This window comes from Drosophila mauritiana, chromosome X (assembly GCF_004382145.1).
Source record: "Drosophila mauritiana strain mau12 chromosome X, ASM438214v1, whole genome shotgun sequence".
Lineage (NCBI taxonomy): Eukaryota > Metazoa > Arthropoda > Insecta > Diptera > Drosophilidae > Drosophila > Drosophila mauritiana.
Window position 1 is genome coordinate 4,256,839 of NC_046672.1, and position 20,929 is coordinate 4,277,767.

The 20,929-nt window shown below is 42.3% G+C and overlaps 1 protein-coding gene and 1 long non-coding RNA gene across 8 annotated transcripts in view; one reads left to right on the forward strand and one right to left on the reverse strand.

The window, feature by feature from the left end:
* The window catches only part of LOC117147469, a 70,491-nt gene that overhangs the window by 37,882 nt on the left and 11,680 nt on the right, over positions 1–20,929 (reverse strand). The window lies entirely within an intron of this gene.
* Positions 307–20,929, forward strand: part of LOC117147456 (optomotor-blind protein) — a 56,944-nt gene continuing 36,321 nt past the window's right edge. For 5 of the 7 annotated variants that reach the window (XM_033314341.1, XM_033314343.1, XM_033314345.1 and 2 more), the window contains exons 1-2: positions 307–525; positions 1,343–2,624. In XM_033314341.1, coding sequence (XP_033170232.1) covers positions 1,576–2,624 — 1,049 coding nt within the window. In that variant the 5' untranslated portion in view covers positions 307–525; positions 1,343–1,575. The remainder of the gene's footprint in view (positions 526–1,342; positions 2,625–20,929) is intronic. The other 2 variants (XM_033314342.1, XM_033314346.1) reach the window with 1 other exon arrangement.

Below are 20,929 nucleotides of genomic sequence, written 5' to 3' on the forward strand. Positions count from 1 at the left end.
GATGCACACAGACACCTACACAGGCGTCAACTCAACACTTTTGGTTCGAGTTTTTGGTTTTCTTATTGGAACCCCGCAGTTCACTCATTCTCTCGCTCCCTCTCGCTCTCTCTCACTTGCACACGCCCTCCGCAAAAGAAACTCAACACTCTCGCTCTCTCGCTTGCACCGAGCGCACCCCCATATACGGCCATCCCGCTCGCTCGCCGCCCAGGGCCACCGGGAGAGAGCGAGAGAGCGCGAGCGGCTAGCAGAGCGAAGGCAGCGCAGTCGGCGTCCGTTTCGGCGTGTGTGTATTTCCAGTTTCCAGTTTGAATGCGACCGGCGTGTAGTTCGTGTCGTCATCGCCGCTCTGTCGCTTTTGTCGCCTGTCGTTTGTCGCTTTTGTCGCCCGTCGTCGTTTCTCGTCGTTTGTTGTTTCTCCCTACGTTCGTTGTTCGTTGATCGTCGTGTCGCCATATCCATATTCTTCATCCAAATCGCCGATTCCCTTTTGTGCTCTTTTTTTTGCGTTCTTCCTTCTTGGTAAAAAACAAACAAACACAAATCAAACAAAGAAAAACAACAAACAAACAACAGTTACAGCAACCAGCAACTAAGAAAACTTAAAATTGCCAAGTGAATTTGCAAAGCAAAAGAGACGAGAGAAACAGAACAAGGTTTAAACACTTTCGACGTTTTGCCGTCGCCAAAACAGAATACGGAAAGGCAAGCAAAAGTCCAAAACAAACAAAGAACCAGGAGAACATAAAACCTGATAAAGAACTCAAAACATAGGAAATAGAAAACAAATACGATAACCATAAAAACTGCAGAGGAAATTTGAAGACTCGAAGCTTAAAACCGAAAAAGAAGATATTGAAAATATAAATCATTGTTTATAGGTTGAGCTTTCTATATTTTATTATTGTATCAGTTACAGTGCTAGTTTTTAGGGATAGATCTTTGAAAGTTAATGTTAATTTGAAGTTAAAACTATAGAAGTCAGTTAAATAGGGAAAGTCAATGAAAAATTAATCAAATAGGATAAATACTTCAAAACACAAACAATCTGAAGTGAATTATTAGGCCAGAAGAAATACTAAGGACTTAAGAAAGATTTTATATGAAAAAAGTTCGACTCACGCTAATATTTATTGACTCATTTCTTGAATATCGTAATGGGCTTATCAATTGGACAGAAAGAATCCATACCCTGATATAAACTAACTTTAATAATCCAAAGGCAACATTTTTTTCTACATTTTTTTTAAATAAATCTATCTAAATAATAGTCATAATGACGATCTCGAAAATCTCAAGCGGAAACCCAAACTAAAAATCATATTTACGTTTTTTATAGCAATTAAACAAGAATTTTTTTGAAACAACAAGAAGAGAAATAAAGTGTACAAGTCAGTGAGTGTAAAAAAAAGTTTAAAAAAGAAAGAAACAAAAACAAGTACCTGTCGAACAAAAACAAAATAAAGCATCTAAAAATTTCAAAAGTCAAACCAGAGAGATCCCTTTTTTGGAGAGATCGCCGTGGGAAACCCTTTCTGCATGACGCACTTGGTTGTTTGAAACGGTTATGTGATGAGATACGACGTCCAGGAGCTGCTACTTCATCAGTCTGCTGAGGATCCATTCGCCAGGTTCGCCAATGGGATGGCATATCATCCATTTCTGCAGCTAACGCAACGACCCACTGACTTCAGCGTTTCCTCGCTGTTGACGGCGGGTAGCAACAATAACAACAGCGGCAACACCAACAGCGGAAACAACAACTCCAGTTCCAACAGCAACACCAATTCAAGCGCCAACAACACCAACAATCTCGTGGCCGTTTCACCAACGGGTGGTGGTGCGCAGTTATCGCCGCAAAGCAACCACAGCAGCAGCAACACCACCACCACCAGCAACACCAACAACTCCAGTTCCAATAACAATAATAATAACAGTACCCATAATAACAACAACCACACGAATAACAACAACAATAATAACACAAGTCAAAAGCAAGGACACCACTTGAGCACCACCGAGGAACCGCCATCGCCCGCTGGCACACCACCGCCCACAATTGTTGGTCTACCGCCAATACCACCGCCCAACAACAACAGCAGTAGCAGCAGCAGCAACAACTCAGCTTCAGCCGCCGCCCATCCGTCGCACCACCCAACCGCCGCGCACCACTCGCCCAGTACGGGTGCCGCCGCACCGCCCGCCGGCGCCACAGGCTTGCCGCCACCCACACCGCCGCACCACCTGCAACAACAGCAGCAACAGCACCCGGCCCCACCACCACCACCGTACTTTCCAGCTGCGGCACTGGCCGCTCTAGCTGGAAGTCCGGCCGGACCACATCCGGGTCTGTATCCCGGCGGTGGATTGCGCTTCCCGCCGCATCACCCAGGCGCCCATCCGCACGCCCACCACCTGGGCAGCGCCTACACTACCGCCGAGGACGTCGTCCTTGCCTCGGCCGTCGCCCATCAGCTGCATCCGGCGATGCGACCGCTCCGGGCGCTTCAGCCCGAGGACGATGGCGTCGTCGATGATCCCAAGGTCACGCTGGAGGGCAAGGACCTGTGGGAGAAGTTCCACAAACTGGGCACGGAAATGGTCATCACCAAGAGCGGCAGGTGAGTCTACACAGTACCCGCTGGTTATTTTAAGCTACTGATTTTACAGGGTGTCAAAGGTCTCCCAACATTTCAGTGTGTAAAATTCTCGATTAGTTAGAATTGTTAAATTACTCATTTTTGGATATGCTTTGCTGTCATATTGGCAAATAATTGTGACCTTTGCGCCGAGCTTTTGGCAATCGAGGGCACAGATCTGGGGCCGAAGGGCCGAAGGTCAGGTCACAACCCGGGCAGCAGCCTTGGCCACTTGAGCACGTGTGGCGACGTCTCAAGCTCCCGTTAGCGGTTAAAACCGATCCCAAGTTCCACGCCCAGATGAGCTGAAAGTAGGTGAACAGACGCCCCCGTTCTTCTCCTTTTTCTCGTTTTTTTTTTTTGTATAATTTTCCATTTTTGCAGCAGCATGTCATCAGCCGCAGAAACTCAGACTCTCTCCCTCGAGAAGATGATGATGATACGATGATGATTATGCGACGACGACGTTGACATTCAAGCTGCGTTGGCGCGTGAAAATGCGTTTTGAGCTTCACACCTACTTGAGAAAGTATTCACTGAGACACACTCACACTTGGCCGCAGTGAATGGAGTGAGTGTCAAGTGAGTGCAAGATGTGGCAGCTGTGAATGCACTCAAAAATGTCGCCGATAGTGCCCCCCCCCCACTCCTCATACTTATATGCGATATATATGTAATTGCCATAAAGTCAGCAAAGACTTACGTAACAATTTACATTTACAATTTCAATTAGAAGTAAACAGACATATTCTCTGCGCAGAGAATAGAGACATTTACGTTTTACGATGCCATAAAGCCTATTAGTTTAATGTGGAAAATCATTAACCAACTTTCAAAGATTAGTGCCAAATTTATAAGATTTCCTTTACAACTTTATGTTTAGCCATAAACTTGCCTCAAAGTTGGTTGTCAAAGCCCCCCTAATATTTTCTTCGCATTTTACGGTAATTCATTTCATAGCTGGCCAAATTCAATTAGCTTCTGTTGCTGTTTTTAAGCTACAAATTGCCTGACGCCTCGGTTAAGCCTCTTTGGCCAACGCCTTCTACGCCGCCTTTTCCCATATACTTAATTATATGCATATATATATAAATATATATATATATGCATTTAGTTTCAATGCCAGTCTGGCGGCGTGGGCGTGGCAGCAACACCAATAGAAAGTGGAAATAAGCGCAAAAATAAAATATTTGCAAATAGTTTTGTGTGCTGAAAGTTGGGAATACGTCTGGCCAGGTGTCTAGGTCCACTGGCCACGCCCCCCAACCGCCCAACGCCCCCATCTGTATGCAAGTAGTTGCATTTTGTTGTTGGTTGTTCGCACTTGGGAAGTACACACAAAATAACGAGAAATAAAAGCGAGCCACACTCACGAAAAAGTTGCTGAAAATTATATTTTTCGAGCTTAAGTAGAGGGGGGTGAGGGGGGCGGGGTGTTCCTGGCCATATCCTTAAGCTCATTAGCAGTTTGGCGATTTGAAGTGTGAAACTAAACCAAGTGGCCCAGCCAGCCAACTACAAAACCCCACTAAAAATAAAATGAAACAAGAAAAACAAGCCAACCACATCCATGCTTCTTCAATTTGCAAGTCGGTACGAAATTTGTGCACTGAGAAAAATTATAATTGTGTTTTAAAGTTCTTTCTGTGGGCAATTTTGAATGATATTGCAGTTTCATCAATTTAATTAGTTATAAAATTATTAATAAAGAATTTTACTAGATATTTCCATTAGATTAGCAGGGTGACATAGGCTAATGCAATTTTCTCTCCGTGCTGACGAGTTCATGACCCTGCAAAAGGGGGACGGGGACTTGCCCCAAAGTGTGGCATGCAATTGTTGTAAAAGGGGGCGTGGTGCGGCGGCCCATGGATGAATGGGAGGAATGGGAGCAAGTGAGATGGGCAGAGAAGGGGAGCCACGAGTGGCTTGTAAAAGTTTTAAGTACTTGTACCTAGCACACATATGGAGATTATGGCAGTGTGTAAGTTGCAACTTTTTTGCACGCCACACACACACACACACACACACGTTGTTCTTGTTGTTGTTTTTACCATTTTTGCTGTTGCATGCTTGCGAGACGTGCGAAAAAAAAGCAACAACCAAATGGCAAAACAGCAAACGGAATTATTGTTGCCGCTTCTGTTGCCGTTGCCCCATCATCATCAATGTCAAAATTATTGTTTTTCCTGCCGCACAAACCACCTCCCCCCGCTGGAAAACCACCTCCCGTTTTCGACTCTTCATGTGAGTGCCACTTGAATGTTTTGCGAGTGGATTTGCATTCACTTGGCTCGATTCAATCGGTTTTTGTGCCTGTTTTTAGCGAATTTCGATTTCGATTCATTGATGCAATGATTTGGAGGCTTGTGGCTATAGTTTTTCATTCACAAAAGTTTCACAGCTCCTTCAGAGTGACTTGTATGCCACAGTCGTCCCAGTGTGCTTCTACTTCACTCACTTATAAGCTAAAATTAAATTTCACTTCAGATTTGCGCCCTTTTTCTCAATTTGTCGCTGGCAATTAAGTCGCTAGAGCAAATAGCGTGAAATCTATCTTCGTTCTGCTGCTTGTTGCTGTGACTTATCAATTAATTGAAATTGCTGTCTAAGCGCAAATAAATAAAGTCTCCCCTCGTTTTCCACACCCCTGAACATTTGGCGACACTTTCAGTGCGAGAAGTCAAGGAAATACGATTTGAAAAATAGGCAAGCCATTGAAAAAAATCTATAGAAAAATGTCAGAAATTATCAAATGTTGACCCCAAGTGAGAGGCAGATAGAAAACCGCAAAAATAGCATATGTGTACATATAGATAGATGGAAGATGGTGCGAGATTGCTTTGATTTCGCCAGTTTCTAGCTAATTGAAAGCGGCAATTTATTGAGAACATTTTATAAAAACGGAGTTAATAGCACTTATTGTTATTTTTTTTGATTGTAATATGTTGTGGATGTGATTAAAAACTATGACGATGACTTGTCTTTTCGTACCACATCATACATAGTTTCTAATTGATGTCGGGACTTTGTGACAGGCATGCGATAATGTGACAGACAAAAATATTTAATGACACGCCACAGGACACCCACTCTTTCCAAGTTTTTCGAAGTTTTTTTTTTTATTTCGGGATCAGGGGTCAGACCCTGGGCAACCGCCTGTCAAAGTTCACTTGTTTAATTTTCATAAATAAAAATTTTCCATTTCCTCCATACTTTGTTGTTCCCTTGCTCCTTCGATTCGATTCCTTCCTTTTTCGTTTTGGGTAAAAACTCAGCTGACGGCGACAAAACGCAATCAAAGTGCACTGGCCTGCCCCGGCCCGCCCCCCGAACGCCCAACTCCTCGACGCCGTAGGCTCAATTAAATGGGCGTGTCCGCCTTCTAGTTTTTTATTTTTCCATTTTTTTTCCATATTTCCCCAAGCTTTCCTCCACAAAGTCATTAGCGGGCGGGGAAAAGGGGTCAATTGGGGGTTGAGGGCGAAATTTTGTTATAGTGCACACACAACCCCTGAAGAGCCACAAATCCCACCCACAATCCCCCATTCTCCATTTCCCATTTTCCCCGCTTTGCCATCTTGGAAACGTTTTTCATAATTGTGTTAAAATTGTCGTCCTGCCAAAGGGGGCAGGAAAAATTATCGATGTGCTAAGTTGACAAATACGCGAAGGTGAAGGGGGTTACGAAAAATGCCCCTTCTAAATTACACTTAATTTGCTTAGTAACTTGGAAATTTCTTCGGTTCTACGCTGTAATTTTCCTTTCTGCTATTTGGGAAAAAACCCCCCTTCCAGCTATTCCATACCAAATTCACTTGACAATTTTCAGTTCGATAAAAAATGCATAATAATTGGCATAGCGATAGATTGACCCTCCATGCGGTGGATATATCCTTTGGGTTTCGCTCGACTCTTGGAAAATTCATAAGTCCATTGGATAATTTGCACGTAATTTGATTTCAAATTGATTTCGCCGGCTTGCCGTGTAGAGCTTATGGAAAATTGGTGGGATCCCGCAGATAACTGCACACATCGTGCGTTTATACGCAACCAGTAATTATTTACAACAAATTTGTTCAAATGGCCAATGGGCAATTAGATACTTTTCTTTGTAACGAAAGATACGCATATTGCAATATTTTTTTTACCAGATATTTGCTACATTACATTTTGTGTAAGCAATCATTTCATTAATAAAACAGTGTGACTTATTAGATGTGTTTTTCTTAAGAACGGATTGAAAGATCACTACCATATTTTTTATCAGTGAATATTAGATTTTTTTATCTTGGTTTCTTTTTTCATATTTTATGTGAACTTTGCAAGACAACCCGGTATGCAATGGAAACCCTCCAAAAAAATATTTCTACCTATCGGCAACTGTAAATTATATAAAATAAAACCAGTTTGGTTCAAACTACAATCCGCACCAACCAAAAACTGAAAACCGAAATCCAAATCCGAACACGACGCTGCTTAAATTACAATAAAAATGTCATAAAAAAATCTTAACAAATTAAAAAGCGACAGGCATTGGATAAAGAGAAAGACAAAAACATTTAAGTGGCGCATTTTTGTGGCTGTTAATTTAAATTGCATTTACGCCTACTTTGAATTAAATGGAAATTAATTTGAGGAACACCAAAAATTCAGTTTTCTTTTTTTTTTTTTGGTTCGGCTAATTAAGTAAGCGCTTCCGTCGCCGGTATAAATCCAAGTTTCCCCTCAAAAAAACTAAAAATAAAGCGCCCACGCAGCGGAAGTTGCAAGTTGGAAATTGAAGCGCTGCTAGCGGTTCTCCTAACTTGGCTTAATGACGTCTGAGTTTTTGGTCAGAGAACCGCAACCAGCCGAAAATTGATGGTAACAAAATGCCGCTAAATGGTTTCGGTCTTAATCGAGAGAATTCAGCTGTTTACACGCTCCGCTTGGCTAATGAGACGTCAGTTTTGGTGGGCAACTGATAAGCCTAATGGGTGATTATCACATTTAAGGAGGAGGTGTTGAGAATGGTGCACTAACTGCAAACTGAAAGAAACAATGGCAATGTACACGGGCACAGTGGGATGGAACATGGGAACTTTGGAATGACACACCAAGAAAGTCTTCAGTTCGCAAGAAACTTCATGATGAAGGATCCCCGGATTTGGTACACATTTCCAGGCCCAATCTTTCGACAACTATAAGCAACGCCTGGAATTCGAAACAGCCCGCCTTGAACTGCATGGAATGGAATATTTAAAACGCATTTGCTGGCTTCCAACTTTTTTCGCCGTCTGATATTCCCTTTTCTCCACGGACAACTTGGAAATGCACAAGGCAAACAAGGCAAAATATGACAACCAACAACGACAGCAACAACCCAAAAGATGACGATGATGACGTCCTTTATAATGAACAACATGAGTTCAGAAGAACCCAAAAAGAAGAAAGGAAAGAAAATAAGAAAAACATAACCGAACAAAAAAGCAAAAACAAAAATAAAAAAAATTCGCACAAAGAATGGGGCAAGATACAAAAAAAAGGAATACCAACAACAACCTTAAGACAGAATGTCAGGCGAGTGAGCAAGAAGAGTGCGAGCGAGATGGCCGGCGGGGTCAGAACGAGACAGAGCTAGCGAGGACGAAGACGGCGTCTTTTTGGCGCCAGAAAAATAACGACAATGCCTGACGAATGTGCGTGGAGTGGTGGAGTCCGCTTAAAAATCGGGTCGTCAAAGGGGAGGGGATCGACGACGGCGGGGGTCAAATATATAGCACTAAAGATCGAAGTTTTCGAAGAGCTTTCGAAGTCACAGAATTCGAGCTTACAAAATCGATGCCGAAATGCGTGCTAAATTTTGATATATTTTATTAGCTAAATCTGCATTATATAAATCGATTTGTTAATCGATCACCATCGAAGAGGTGATCTTTGGAGCTAATATCTTGGCTGTTGCTGTTTTTTCGTCAGTCGGCTTGAGTGGGACTGAGAACAATGCATTCAAGTTGTTAGCTGGACATGTGTTTGGCATTGGCGCTCAGTGAGTAAAAAAAAAACGCAGGAAAAAGCCTCTCTCAAAAAAGCAGAGAAAGTGATCGAGCAGACGACAAACAAGAAGAAGAAGAGGCTGCAGCAACAAAAAGAAGAAGCAACTGCGAAGACTAAAAGAAATGTCAAAAACAATGAGAACGGTCGAATGAATTTGACAAACATTTCCTAGATGTGCGATGGCAGATCAAAGAGAATCAGCCGGCAGAGCGGCAGCAGCAACAAAGTCAACGACAATCTGTGGCCATCTCACTCGCAATCACCGTTCGGCAAAGTAGTCAAATTAGTTGTCTCTTTCACAAAAAAAAACAGCATCCTGTGATTGCCGATCTCTTGTTTAATATTAATTATCAACTATCAGTTATCTATGGTTCTAGCCTTTACTTTTTATTCTTTTTTTTAATATAAAATATAAATTTATTTAGTTTCATAAACATTTTTTTTTTAAATTCCTACCTTTCGTTACTATTTTGTTTTACCCTTTTCGGTAAGCCTTTGTCCTCGTGGCAAATTCACGCGTTCGAGGCGAACCCGGCTTGGCTTTTAGAATTAGTTTACACTTCATTAGAACGCTAATTGGCAAAAAAAAAAAAAAAATAACAACTCGATGGCAAAAAGGACGCTCACTGAGCTGGGAAATTTTCGCGGAAATGTGGCAGGCAGTTAAGCTGGTCCCCAAATCCTTTTGATCTATGCGATATACCTGAACCTGATCTTATCTTCGAGTGGTGGCTTGCTGGTTTGATGGTATTTAAATTTTCCAGAAATGAGAAGTATCGTTTCCAAAAGGTGCCCTCGTCGTTACTTCATTCATTTTGACCAAAAGCTGTGCATTTATATGGGCGGAGTTGCGTTGCTAAATGTTGCTAATGCTGCTTGGCCAGTGGCCACAAATATGCATCATGACTGTCAAAATATTAAAATAAATAAATGTTCAAGAACTTGCATTACCTGCTCGACCCTTATCAAATTGCCCCAGAGTTATGGCTAAACAAATGACTTAACTCGTTTGAATTAGCTTCCCAGAAATAAATTTCTAAAAATGGAAATGTTTAAATGTCAAATTCAGGACTTTTAGTTTAATGCAATCCTGCCTCGTCTTCCTTTCCCACTTCCCCGATTCCCCTCGTCGTTCTTGCCACTATACATATGTACAGATGTACGTATGTATGTATGGTCTGTTCTGCCGAAGTTTTCTGAGGCTCTGGCGACGCTTTATGAATTTTAAGTGGCAAAAATTGACGAGTTGCTTTGGTTTTATTTTTTCTTTATTATTATTATTGCTGCTATGCACATGTCTATGTATGTGTGCATATTTATTTAATATTTTCTGGTCTGAAAAATTATACAAATTGTATGGGGCATTTGGTGCGTTTTAACTGCTCTGCGTGTTCTGTTTGCCTGATTAGGCTGCCAAACCAAATCCGATTCCAGAGACTGAAACTGAAACAGAAAAGAACAAACATCGGCACAAAATACACCTACGTTTTTGGTAACACACACGAATTTATGTTGCCACTTGATTTTTATGAATAAAAATTCCTCTTATTTCGGTTTCGGTTTTCTGGGAAAATAAAAATCAAATTTATGTAGCACCTACGACATGCTCTACCCCCCTCTTTCCAGTTTTTCCTGTCGTGCGTTTTCCACGAGGGAAATTAACACGAAGCCAAAAGGCAATTACGCACGCACATCTACATAGAGAGTGGATACCGGGAGAGGTCGGGGTCCACAGTTCTTGCTCGAAATACAGTGGGCACTTGCAGGTTGATGGGTCAATGGGTTGCAGATATCACCAAGGAACTCTTGTTGCACTCAAAACATGCATTAGCTTATTCAGTCAGATTGATACCAGTGAAATATGTTCTAAGTCTGCCATTATTATGTGTGGCGTAATCAGAGAGGTCACTGTAGTGGCACTGAACTGTTGTGAATGTGGCTTTTAGGTGTCAATGACGTGTGCTATCCGCTTGCATTCAGCCCAAGCCCTTATTATGCCATCACCTTTGTGAGAAATTCAGCACATTAGCCAACCCATTTTAACAATTATAATATATATTTAGTAATATGAAAAATCAGCACAATTATTTACCATAAAAGCTCCAAGAAATGTACTCCAATGATTACATCAACGACTGCACAAGCCAAAAAGAAAATCCAACAACTAAGCCGAGAACTACTACAATATGTTCACCAACATTTACACCAACGAACTGCTGTGAACTGATCTAGAGTGCAGGAAACCTGCTAAGGAACATAGCTCTTTGCATTCGGCTTTCTATCTCTGTCTGTGCATCTCGCTGACTCTTTTGCACCTTCCACCGCTATTTTGTGTGTGCAGTCAATTAACGGCAAACAAAAGTTTTGCAGTCTGTGCTGCGTTTTGCCCCACTCCCCCCACACTTTCCAAGCCACTTCATCTAGTGGGTGACGAAAAAAGGAGGTATACATATACATACATATGTATATGTACATACATATATATATAATTTCACAGCAGCACCAAAACTTTTTTGCTTTATGCCTTACATATGTATGGTGTTGTTTTGCTGCTATATTTTTATGTATGTTGTTTTGCTTTTTGTTGTTTGTGTCTGCCTGCATCGCGTTAATTGAGTGTGAAGTTGGGCTTTTGTTGTTGTTGATTTTAATTGTTAAGCAACAAAGGCGCGAAATATGTTTTAGCTGTTTTGGCTTTTAATTAAGCTGCCAGCCCGAAAAAAGTTGCGCGCAAAACGTAAGAAAAAATCCAAAGTGAGGCGAAAATAAAGAAACGTAAGAAGCAGTAGATTGCGTGCAAGTGGCAGTAAAAAGTGTTGATTTCATTAAAAGCATTAAAAGCAATTGCAGCAACAAAGTCAAAGTCGCACTCTCCATCTCTTTCTGTCGTTTTGGCCGCTCTGGTTAAAAAATATATATTTTCTTTTTTTTTTGTTCGTTTTCTGATCGTGTGTTGACTGCATTTAATTGTTGTTGTGCACATGCTTTTGACGGCGACGTCGGCGTCGCTGCCCGCGTTCGTTGTCACTTTGAGTTAACAACTCGATTACACGCTCTGCCTCTGCCAGCGTCGCTGTCGACGTTGCTGTCATCGCCGCCGGCCATGTGCAATTTTTTGAATTATTAATGAATCTCAGCAACGGCCGCAATAAAACAGCAGAGAAGCCAGAAAGAACGAAACGAAATCAAAGCTCCCAACTCAACCATACCCTGCACTCATTGTTTTGTCTTTTATGCTGCGAAAGCATGCTTCTGGAACTTCCGGCACAAGCAATCATTTGTGTTAGGTACCCAGAATCTTCAAACAAAGTATTTAATCAAGAAGTTGATTAACCTAGTTTTTATTGCCATGCCATTCTAGATAACTGCGATTAGAAAACCCTAAGTAATATTTTCGACTGCAAAAGTCCCATAAATATATCCGTATCAAATATCACATTACCACCTACTTTCCAAGACCTCTGGTATCGAAAATACCCATCATTCATTACAGGGTATAAAAACGGCAGCAGAGGAAGAGCATGAATAAAGCAAAGCAAGTGGTGTGTAAGGCAGCCGGATCGTGTTAATAAAAAACAATTAATATTAAGTGTATGTTTAGTGCGGCTCTTGACGCTGTTGCTGTTATTGTTGCTCCTGTTGTTGCTGCTGCACTCGTTGATTATTTGTACTATTAACGCGTTGTCGGCAGAACTCGTTATCTGCCGTCTCCCTCTCGTCGCGTGTAATTACTTTTAGTTGGTCATAATTTGTCAATAGCTATTTTGTTGCACTGCCAATTGCCAGGCAGTCGTCAGCAGTCAACAACAATTGCAATCCCCCAGCAACAACAAAAAACCAATGCAACGGAAGTGCAAGTGTGCAATCGTGTGTGGAGAAAGAAAGAGAAAAAAGACAGACACAGTGAAAGATAGAACGAAGGAGGGGAAAACAGAAAGTGGAACAAGTTAGGTGACAGGCAGAAACAACTTGGCCAGATCCAAACTGTGATTGACAACCGTCAATTGCGGGAATTCACATCGCCTATGGAATTCCATTTCTCGCCGCTCGTTATTTGCTACTCGTTGTAATTGTACCGTTAATTAAAGAATATAGTGCGAAGATAGTTAGAAAAGCTTTGATATAAATAGTGGCTTCTCTGATGCTTAGTTCCTATTGTGCTAAACACTCGCTACTCCTTACTCGCTGCTCAACAATTTGTGCGTTGATTTTTCGCTTAATTACTGCATGAATTGGTGGCGTATTGTTACTTAAAGTATGTCGAGAGGTCAAAAGAGTTAATTTTTTCAAATCTGCACTCGTTGCTCTTGGCTTTAAAGTGCTGGTTAATTAGCATAATTGAGATAACTCGATGGCCGACTCGAACGCACACAATAGTAGGTAATCCCCATTTAGCAAGACCCCGGTCCCTCCGGGCTTTCCTCCCTCTTCCGGTTCTCTTCTCTCTTTTTCTCGGTCCGCTGGTCAAATCCCTCTCACTCAACCTGTTCCCGCTTCCCTGCGCCGGCGCCTGAGCAAATTTGAACGAGCAAAATAGCACATAAAGGGAAGACAAAGGGAGGCGGAAGAAGATGAGTATGGGCAGGGCCCAGAAAGGGGGAGAAGGTCAGCTGCCTGAAGGGATCTGATCGCAACCCTCGGGGGTTTGTTTTTGCCTTTCTTTGTTTGATCCGTACCTATAGCGCCAGGTAAGCCACATCCTCTGTCCTATGTTCTCGGATCTCATCCTGATTCCACCTCTCATCTCTCAGCTTCTCCCCGCTTGGTTTTGTTTGTTTTTCGGTCCTTTTCGGTCCCTTGGTTCTCCCTACGTGTCTTCTTCATATGGCCACTTGTCCAGTGTCGTTTGTATCTGCATTTTATTATCATCAAAGGCCGCTGGGCTTTTTGGCTTCCTCCTCTTCTCTGTGCCCTTTGCCGATCCCTGTATTTGGCCCTTCATCTAACTTTATACATGAGTAGAATGCCCTTATTTTGAGCCCTATAAGTGCTCCATAGTTGTCTAGAGTTCATTATAGAAATGCAGTTTTCTTTACTGTCGTAGAATGCTGCTAGTGATTTTTCGAGATAACTCGACTCCTCAGTTGGATACTTCTTATCCTGCCTTCTTTGACTTAATCATTCAGCTGGATAAATTGTTGAGTTGAGCTTTAGTTTCCCCATATTTTGGGTAAGTTTTCCTGGCGAGTGGTAACCTATCTGGTCATCTACTTCTCATCTATCTCACCGGATCTCCTCAGTTCAGGTTGCGCCCCTGGCTTCTCAAGGAGCGTAGGGCCATTGGCAAAAGGTAAACAGACCACAAATTGGACAGTGGAACACATGTTTGGCGCGTTAAATGCTCGAGCGTGTTATTTATAACGTTTTTTATGCGCTCAACAGCTTCGCAGCCGGGCCAACCACTTGCTCTCTCTGTGCGCCGTCGTCTTCCTCTTCCTCACTCTCTTCGGTCTTCCTGGTAGTCTTCTTGGTGCTGAGCCATGCCGGTGGTGTTGTTGTTCTTGTTAAGACGCGTGTACCCAGTTGCCCCTCGTGTTTTGGCCAGTTGCTGCCGTTGTTGTTTGGTCAACACCTTTTGTAGACTCTGGCTCCGGGCAAAAACGAAAAGAATCCCCCCGCCGTCTTCTCTTCTCTGGTGAAGAAAGGGGCTCTGAAGAAACTAAGAGCAAACATGAAAAAAAAACGGCAGCAGTTGTAAGTTTCTGTTTGTTCTTCGTCGTGTTTCGTGCGACCGCAAAAATATGCGTATGGCCATCGTCCCTTTTTTGGCCTTATGACAGCCATCGGTCATCGGGGTCTCATCGAGTCCTTGAGCACAACTGACACACCAGCACACGCAATGTCCTACGGAGCGCCACCAAAAACCAAAAGAATTCCCATTCTGTATCAAGATCGGTATCTCAGAAAGGCAGTTAAGGCGTCTCAACTGGTTGAAAGTCACGAAGAGTGAAAAAGAATTTTATAAAACAAAGCGGTTAGATATAAACTTGGTTAGAAATATTAGATCAAGATGGGCCGCTGAAACCATTCAACAATCTTCAAACGCTGCTTCATCAAATATGATTTTGTGGCAGAGCCAGCTGGCTTCAACTGCAACTTGCTACCAAATCTCTGGAAAAAGAACAAGCCCCAAGCAACAGGAGATTCTGCTGCAACAGAAAGCAAAATAATCGCACGGCTGCGAGAAGAAACCCAACAGAATTCAACAGGTGAACACAGTAGATCTCTCTGCCGAGATTCTTCCCCCGGGGTTCTTTATATTTCCTATATTTCTTTTTTGTTTTTGGGCTTATCAGGGGAGGATTGGGAGGAGGTTTCTGCGAATCGTGTTGATTTGATTTATTTAAAACCAACAAAACAAAACGCAAAGGCTGGCAACGAGAGAGAATGCGAATTTATTGCTGTTCGATCATAAATAAGAATTATATAAACATGCGTTTGGGACCTCAGTGCACACCACCCATGAATGGGGCCCTCTCTTCTTATTTTGTTGTTGTGTTTTTTTTTGTGTTTCTCCTGTGGGCTGAAACAAGTTGCAGTATGTCGTCCGTCTTCATCATGATGAAGATTATGATGATGGGGCTTGGAGTTCGCCGTGTGTGGGACACATTAGAATCCGGTCCTTGGGCTGTCCTGTCTTTCAACCGCATGTCGGTTATGTTAACAACATTTAAACGCAGCTCGTTTAGAATCTGAATCTTCCCCATTGAGAAACTGGAAACTGGAACTGGGAACCCGGAGCACTGGAGCCTGGAGCCTGGAGCCCGTGGAACGTGGAACGTGGTACCTCGAGCCTAGGCTCGTTACGTGCCCTCCGCCTTGTTGACTTTGAGGATTTATGAGTGTCTGACGTGTGTGATGACTGTTATTAGCTGCGTCCGCGTCCTCAAACCGAGCTTACAACAATTCAACCAACAACTTGGCAACAATCACAGCAACCAGGCAACAATGCATTCGGCACTCAGAGAAAAAAGGCATACAAAAGACATTTGGTGTTTTCATACCTTCATCTTCGGCTTGCTATCTTTCAAAGAATACTACTATGTAATTTGGTCTCTGTTGAAAATTAGTTTGAAAACATTTAATAGTATAGATATTATGCTCAGTGCAGCGAACAATCCCATGCAACCTCCACGTTTCCCAGTTTTCAGAGCTGTTTAAACGGATGTGCGGATGTGTGCATCGACATGGCCATCGGTGTGCAAAAACCCCCCTCCCCACCGCCACCATAAACTCCCCCTTCTGAATCATCATCATCATCTTCTTGGTCGTGATCGTGATCCCAACCACTCAAGAAGGATCTGCCTGGATCTTGGTTATGTATTGTACAGGGGAGAAAAGCAATGCAAACAAACAAACAGAAACGCGTTAATGGCGCCTACCACCATAATTTAGACATTAAACGTGGGCGCAGGGGGCGTGGCAGCCATCGAGACTGTTTGTTTTAGCGATTACTCACTGTACATCAAATTAAGTTAAGGGGGGAAACGAACCACCCTGTGGCAATTCGAAGGGCTTATAAATAAGAATATCTTTTGATTAAATTGTGTGTGTTGGGAAATCGTGTTTTTTTTTGTTCTTAATAAATTACGGCTTTTTAACTAAATCAATTAAATTACTACTGTACGTTACATGTGCAGAACCTGAAATATTTATTATTATTTAAAAATCATATTTCACAGCTGACAAAAATAGGTTTCCAGCCGGTTATTTATAGCCAATTAATTATGATTGCCATAAACCAATTGGACAGTTGAAACTACTCGTAAAGGAAATAATCATATGCATCCCTACTTATTATTTATTTTGTTCTGCCCCTTTAATGGCTTTCAACTGCGACAATTTGAGATGGAGATGAGCTCAGTCAGCTTTCATTCGATGGCTCTTCTAAATCCACTCCGCAGCGTCCAATCGTGGAGCATCTTGAGCTCATCTTTCTTTATCTGCTCGCTTTTGAGCTCACTTGAGCACTAAATGTGCATAAATTACTTACACTTTGGCAGGCAAACATTGACAGGAAAAAAATAGAGGAAGTCCAAAGCTGGGGACCGCGCCCACTGAACCACCCACCGAACCGCCCATCGAACCACCCACCACTCCACAAAACTTGGCCAACGAGCTGCAAAGCATTTGACGCACAATTTAATTAAATATAAGACAAACTCTCTTCCTCTTCCTCTGGTTCTGGTTCTGGTTCTGGTTCGCCCCCTGACAAAATGTATTTAAAACTTGGCCATAAATAATTTAGCACCAACTTTGGGGTCGTCCGTGTATCTATGAGATACTTTCTTGCCACCGCCCCCATTTCCCTGCTGGCTTGTTGCAAATGTCACTGGCGCTACCACTTGGGGAATAGTCGCCTGTGAAATCGCATCTTGGCCAAAACCAACTTGAGACACGGGCCAAGAACCTAATTGAGGTTGAACCAATTAGTGGCGGGTCGCCGGGGATCTTTGCCCCAAAAAGAGTCAAGGCAAACAAGAGCCTACAATATTCGCCACGAGATTTCAATTTCAACTTTGCAAAATGTGACCCATTGTATCTGACGACAATTTGGGACTTAAAGTTAACATTTTTGTCTGTATATAATTGAATTGATTAGGCTTCTCCATATACTCGCATGCTATAATCTAAATCAATCATTATCGTCGCATATAGTATATGTAAACGTTTTTTGATCTTTCTATAAATGCAAATCAGTAGCATCATATTTTATTCAATCGATTTGCCTGCGTTGCATGTGCGACAAATGAAAATGAAATAAAAATTGCCGCTAAATTGTTATGCCAATTGTTGTTGCTGCTGCCTTTGATTATTGTGCGAAAAGTCACACAACTGACGAAGCCGCCGGCGTGCATATTAAACAGGCTAAAAGCCAGAGGAAACTGAAAATTATTAATAAATGAATGCAAATAAGCTGGAGGGAAGGGGGTTTATAAAAAACGCACACTCCCATACTGACAAATCAAAAGCAAAATTAAAAAAAAAAGGGTTAAGAACATTTCATGCATGCAAATGAGCTGGAGAGCAAGAGAGATGGCCAATGGGCGGACCAAGCGAAAAAACTGACCGGCAGTCCAGAAAAAAATATACAAAATAAAAGCAAGCCAAGCTAAAATAACAAAGCAAGGCACACACACGAAAATTAAACCAACAAAAAAAAAACATAATAATAAAACCAAATACAAAAAAAAAGAAAAAGAAAAGGCGAAAAAGATGCGGGGGCGTCGCGCCATCTCTTTTTCCCCAAGGCGTGGGACACATGTGGAGAAACAGAGACAGCAACAGCCCAAAAGCAGAGCAGGTGAAACAAGGGAAAGAGAGGGGTAGCTACAAAAAGAAAGAGAGGGGCTGCATTTGCAAGGTTAGAATTTGCAAATAAAATAAAATAAAAAGGGTGTGCTTGTGTGTGTGTGCGTTTTTGTTTTCCTGTGTCAATTGACCGAAAATGATGGCGACGAAAAATAAAAAAAAACCAAGTGTTTCAGCAAAAATGGCGCAAATTCATGTGTGCATTTCCGTGTGCGAGTGTGTGTGTGTGTGTGTCAACAGCCGCAATTATGAGCAATTATAACAAACAAAAAATATAAATAATAAACAAAGAAACAATACAAAGGCAGGCAAACAAAAGCGGCGACAACGCCAAATAAGAATAAACCAAAGCAAGGGGTGGACCTTGTTTGTGTAGTATTCCTACACACAGATATATAATTATCCATATTGGCGCTGTCCGCACTTGAAATACACAGTAAACGACTTTAGCTATTTAAACGCGCGCTTTTAATAATATAGTTATTGCACAACCCTTCCAATTTGCATAAAGAGAAAGAATAGACCTTTGTATAATTTTCGATTTTTTGAACGAAAATAAATAAATAACAGAGCGCGTGCTTAAAAATCAGTTGTTCTGATGTTTTTATTTCCCCCCACTTAATTGGAAAGTGTTGTTTTTGCTGCACTTGTCAAAACGCCACTTGTTGAGGCTGTTTTTTATGTGGCCCAGCCGCAGACAACATAAATCAACACCCAAAGTCGCCGAGTGGCTGAAATCCGAGTTTTCAAAGCCTGACCCCGCGACCCCTGAACCCTTGTCTTTCCTTTCCGCTTATCTGCGTGACAACTGCATTTCAATTCATAACAATTAAGTCGAACAACAGGCGCGGAAACTGTGAACAGCTAATAATCGGGGGACTGAATAAAAAAAAAAAAACAGATTGAGGGGCGGCGACTGCGAGAATTCTAATCGACGGCAAGGTTAACGGGTTCAGCCATGTTTTATTTTTTTCGATTCCCCCCAAAAAAAAGAAATATATATATATGGGTGCACAAGCATGGGGGCTCATACACCTTATCAGGCTAGAAATGTCGCCGCGATGACAACGCGACAATCTAATCGCTACCCTCGATAAGGATGCGCCAAGTGATGCAAGTGCTATCCAAAGTTCGTATACCCTATATAATGATTTAACTGTTTTTCAAGCCCCTTACCTTCCTATGAAAGTTCTTTTTATAGTACAGCTTAACAAGTATCTATTATTATATATTATATATTATTAGGGCATTTAAAATTCGTTCAGTTTCGGTTGATATCATCAGCATTGGCTTCGCTCGTTTCACGCTCTCCCAAAATGAAGCGATCAAATTGTAATTACACCCGATTTCCCACATTTGATTTATTCATTGCGCCAGATTTATGCTCAGGGTCAGCGGGCCTTCGATAAGGAATACAGGCGATAGTTTTCCCTATGCAAGCTACACATCTTTCTTTTTTTTAGAATTTTATCCCCTATACTGACTGCCTTTTCTGCTTTTGCTGGTGCTCTTGCTGTTGCCCTGCCCCGTGATCCTGTTTCGGGGTCCCAGAGTTTCGGGGCCTCCGATCTTAATGACATGGCCATTCATTTCGGGCCAAAACGAGACGGGAGTGGGCGTTACCACTAACTGACAGGCTAAAACAAACGGGCAGCGTGTTTACGAGGACTTGGGGCCGTGGTTATGCCTTCATAAATTGTTTTATTATTATATAGACTTGATATATGGCCCAGCCACTTGGTCAGTCAGTCTGGGCCTGTCAGTTTATTGGTTTAACTAATTTGCCCCGATCCTTCGACTCTTCTGTGTGTGTCTGCGTGAGTGTGTGCGTGTGTGCGTGTGTGCGTGTGGGGTAATTAACGTTTATGATGCAGCTGCCTTTTGGTCCTTGTTCTGTCTCCGGCCAGTTAGCAAGTTGCCAGCTCCTCACAAATTTGTCAAATACCCAAACGATGCACATCTGTAAAATGCAAAAAACATTCCCTTTTCCGCAAGCAATTTGCATGCAATTGTCATTGTCATTCAATAAAATTCAAATTAAATGCAATGCAAAAAGTGGCCAAATAAATAAATCAACCGAACCAAAAGACAGATGTTCTCTAGGCAAATGATGTAAGATTATGTTGAATATGCACCCCTTTTCTCAGCTCGTATCGGAAATCCATTGGCAATGTGTTGACAAAGATTAAGGAGGCACTCCGAAATAAAAAAAAAAAATAAAAAACCGACAGCAATTTTGTTGTCACAAAGCCAAACTGTCAACGGATCCCCCGGCCACTATTCCTCGAGGGTTTCCCCGTACCCGCACTACTGCCAACAATTTTCGGTTCCCTTTGGGCCAACTGCAGGTGCTACTTTAATCCCCGCGCCTTGTTGACAAAAAGGAGAGCCAAAAACCCACGAATGCGTTTTGCAAGCCAACCTCTCTTGGTTCCTATATTGTTGTTGTATTTATATATATATATATTTTTTTTTTTTTCGCTGCCAGTGGTGTCCCTCCTTCTTGTGTTTTCCCCCCTATATCATCACCAGTGCAGCCTCTTTGCCTCGGCTGCTCTTTCTACTTTTGGTGTTTTCGAGCTGCTGTTTGATTGACTATCTGATAATGCATTGACGCTTCTAAGGCAGGTCGGCTGCCTCACCTCTCACCTGCCGTCGAGAGCGGCACAGGTGCGTTAATAGACGCCAGCAGGGTCGGGAAAGTGGTCAGGACGCAGGACATGGGACGCAGATCTCTGGGTACACAGATGTCACCTGCGGATCCGCTGATGGCATCGCTAATCGATTACATGGCCACCGCAAGCGGCCAAGATTTAGATAAGTGGGCTATAGGACTCAGTTTACCGGCGTTGAAGGATCGGTTTTGTTCAAAAAAATGAGCAACGAATTCTTGAAAACTAGGTGTCTTCTCCAAACAAAAAAACAACCGTGGTATAATT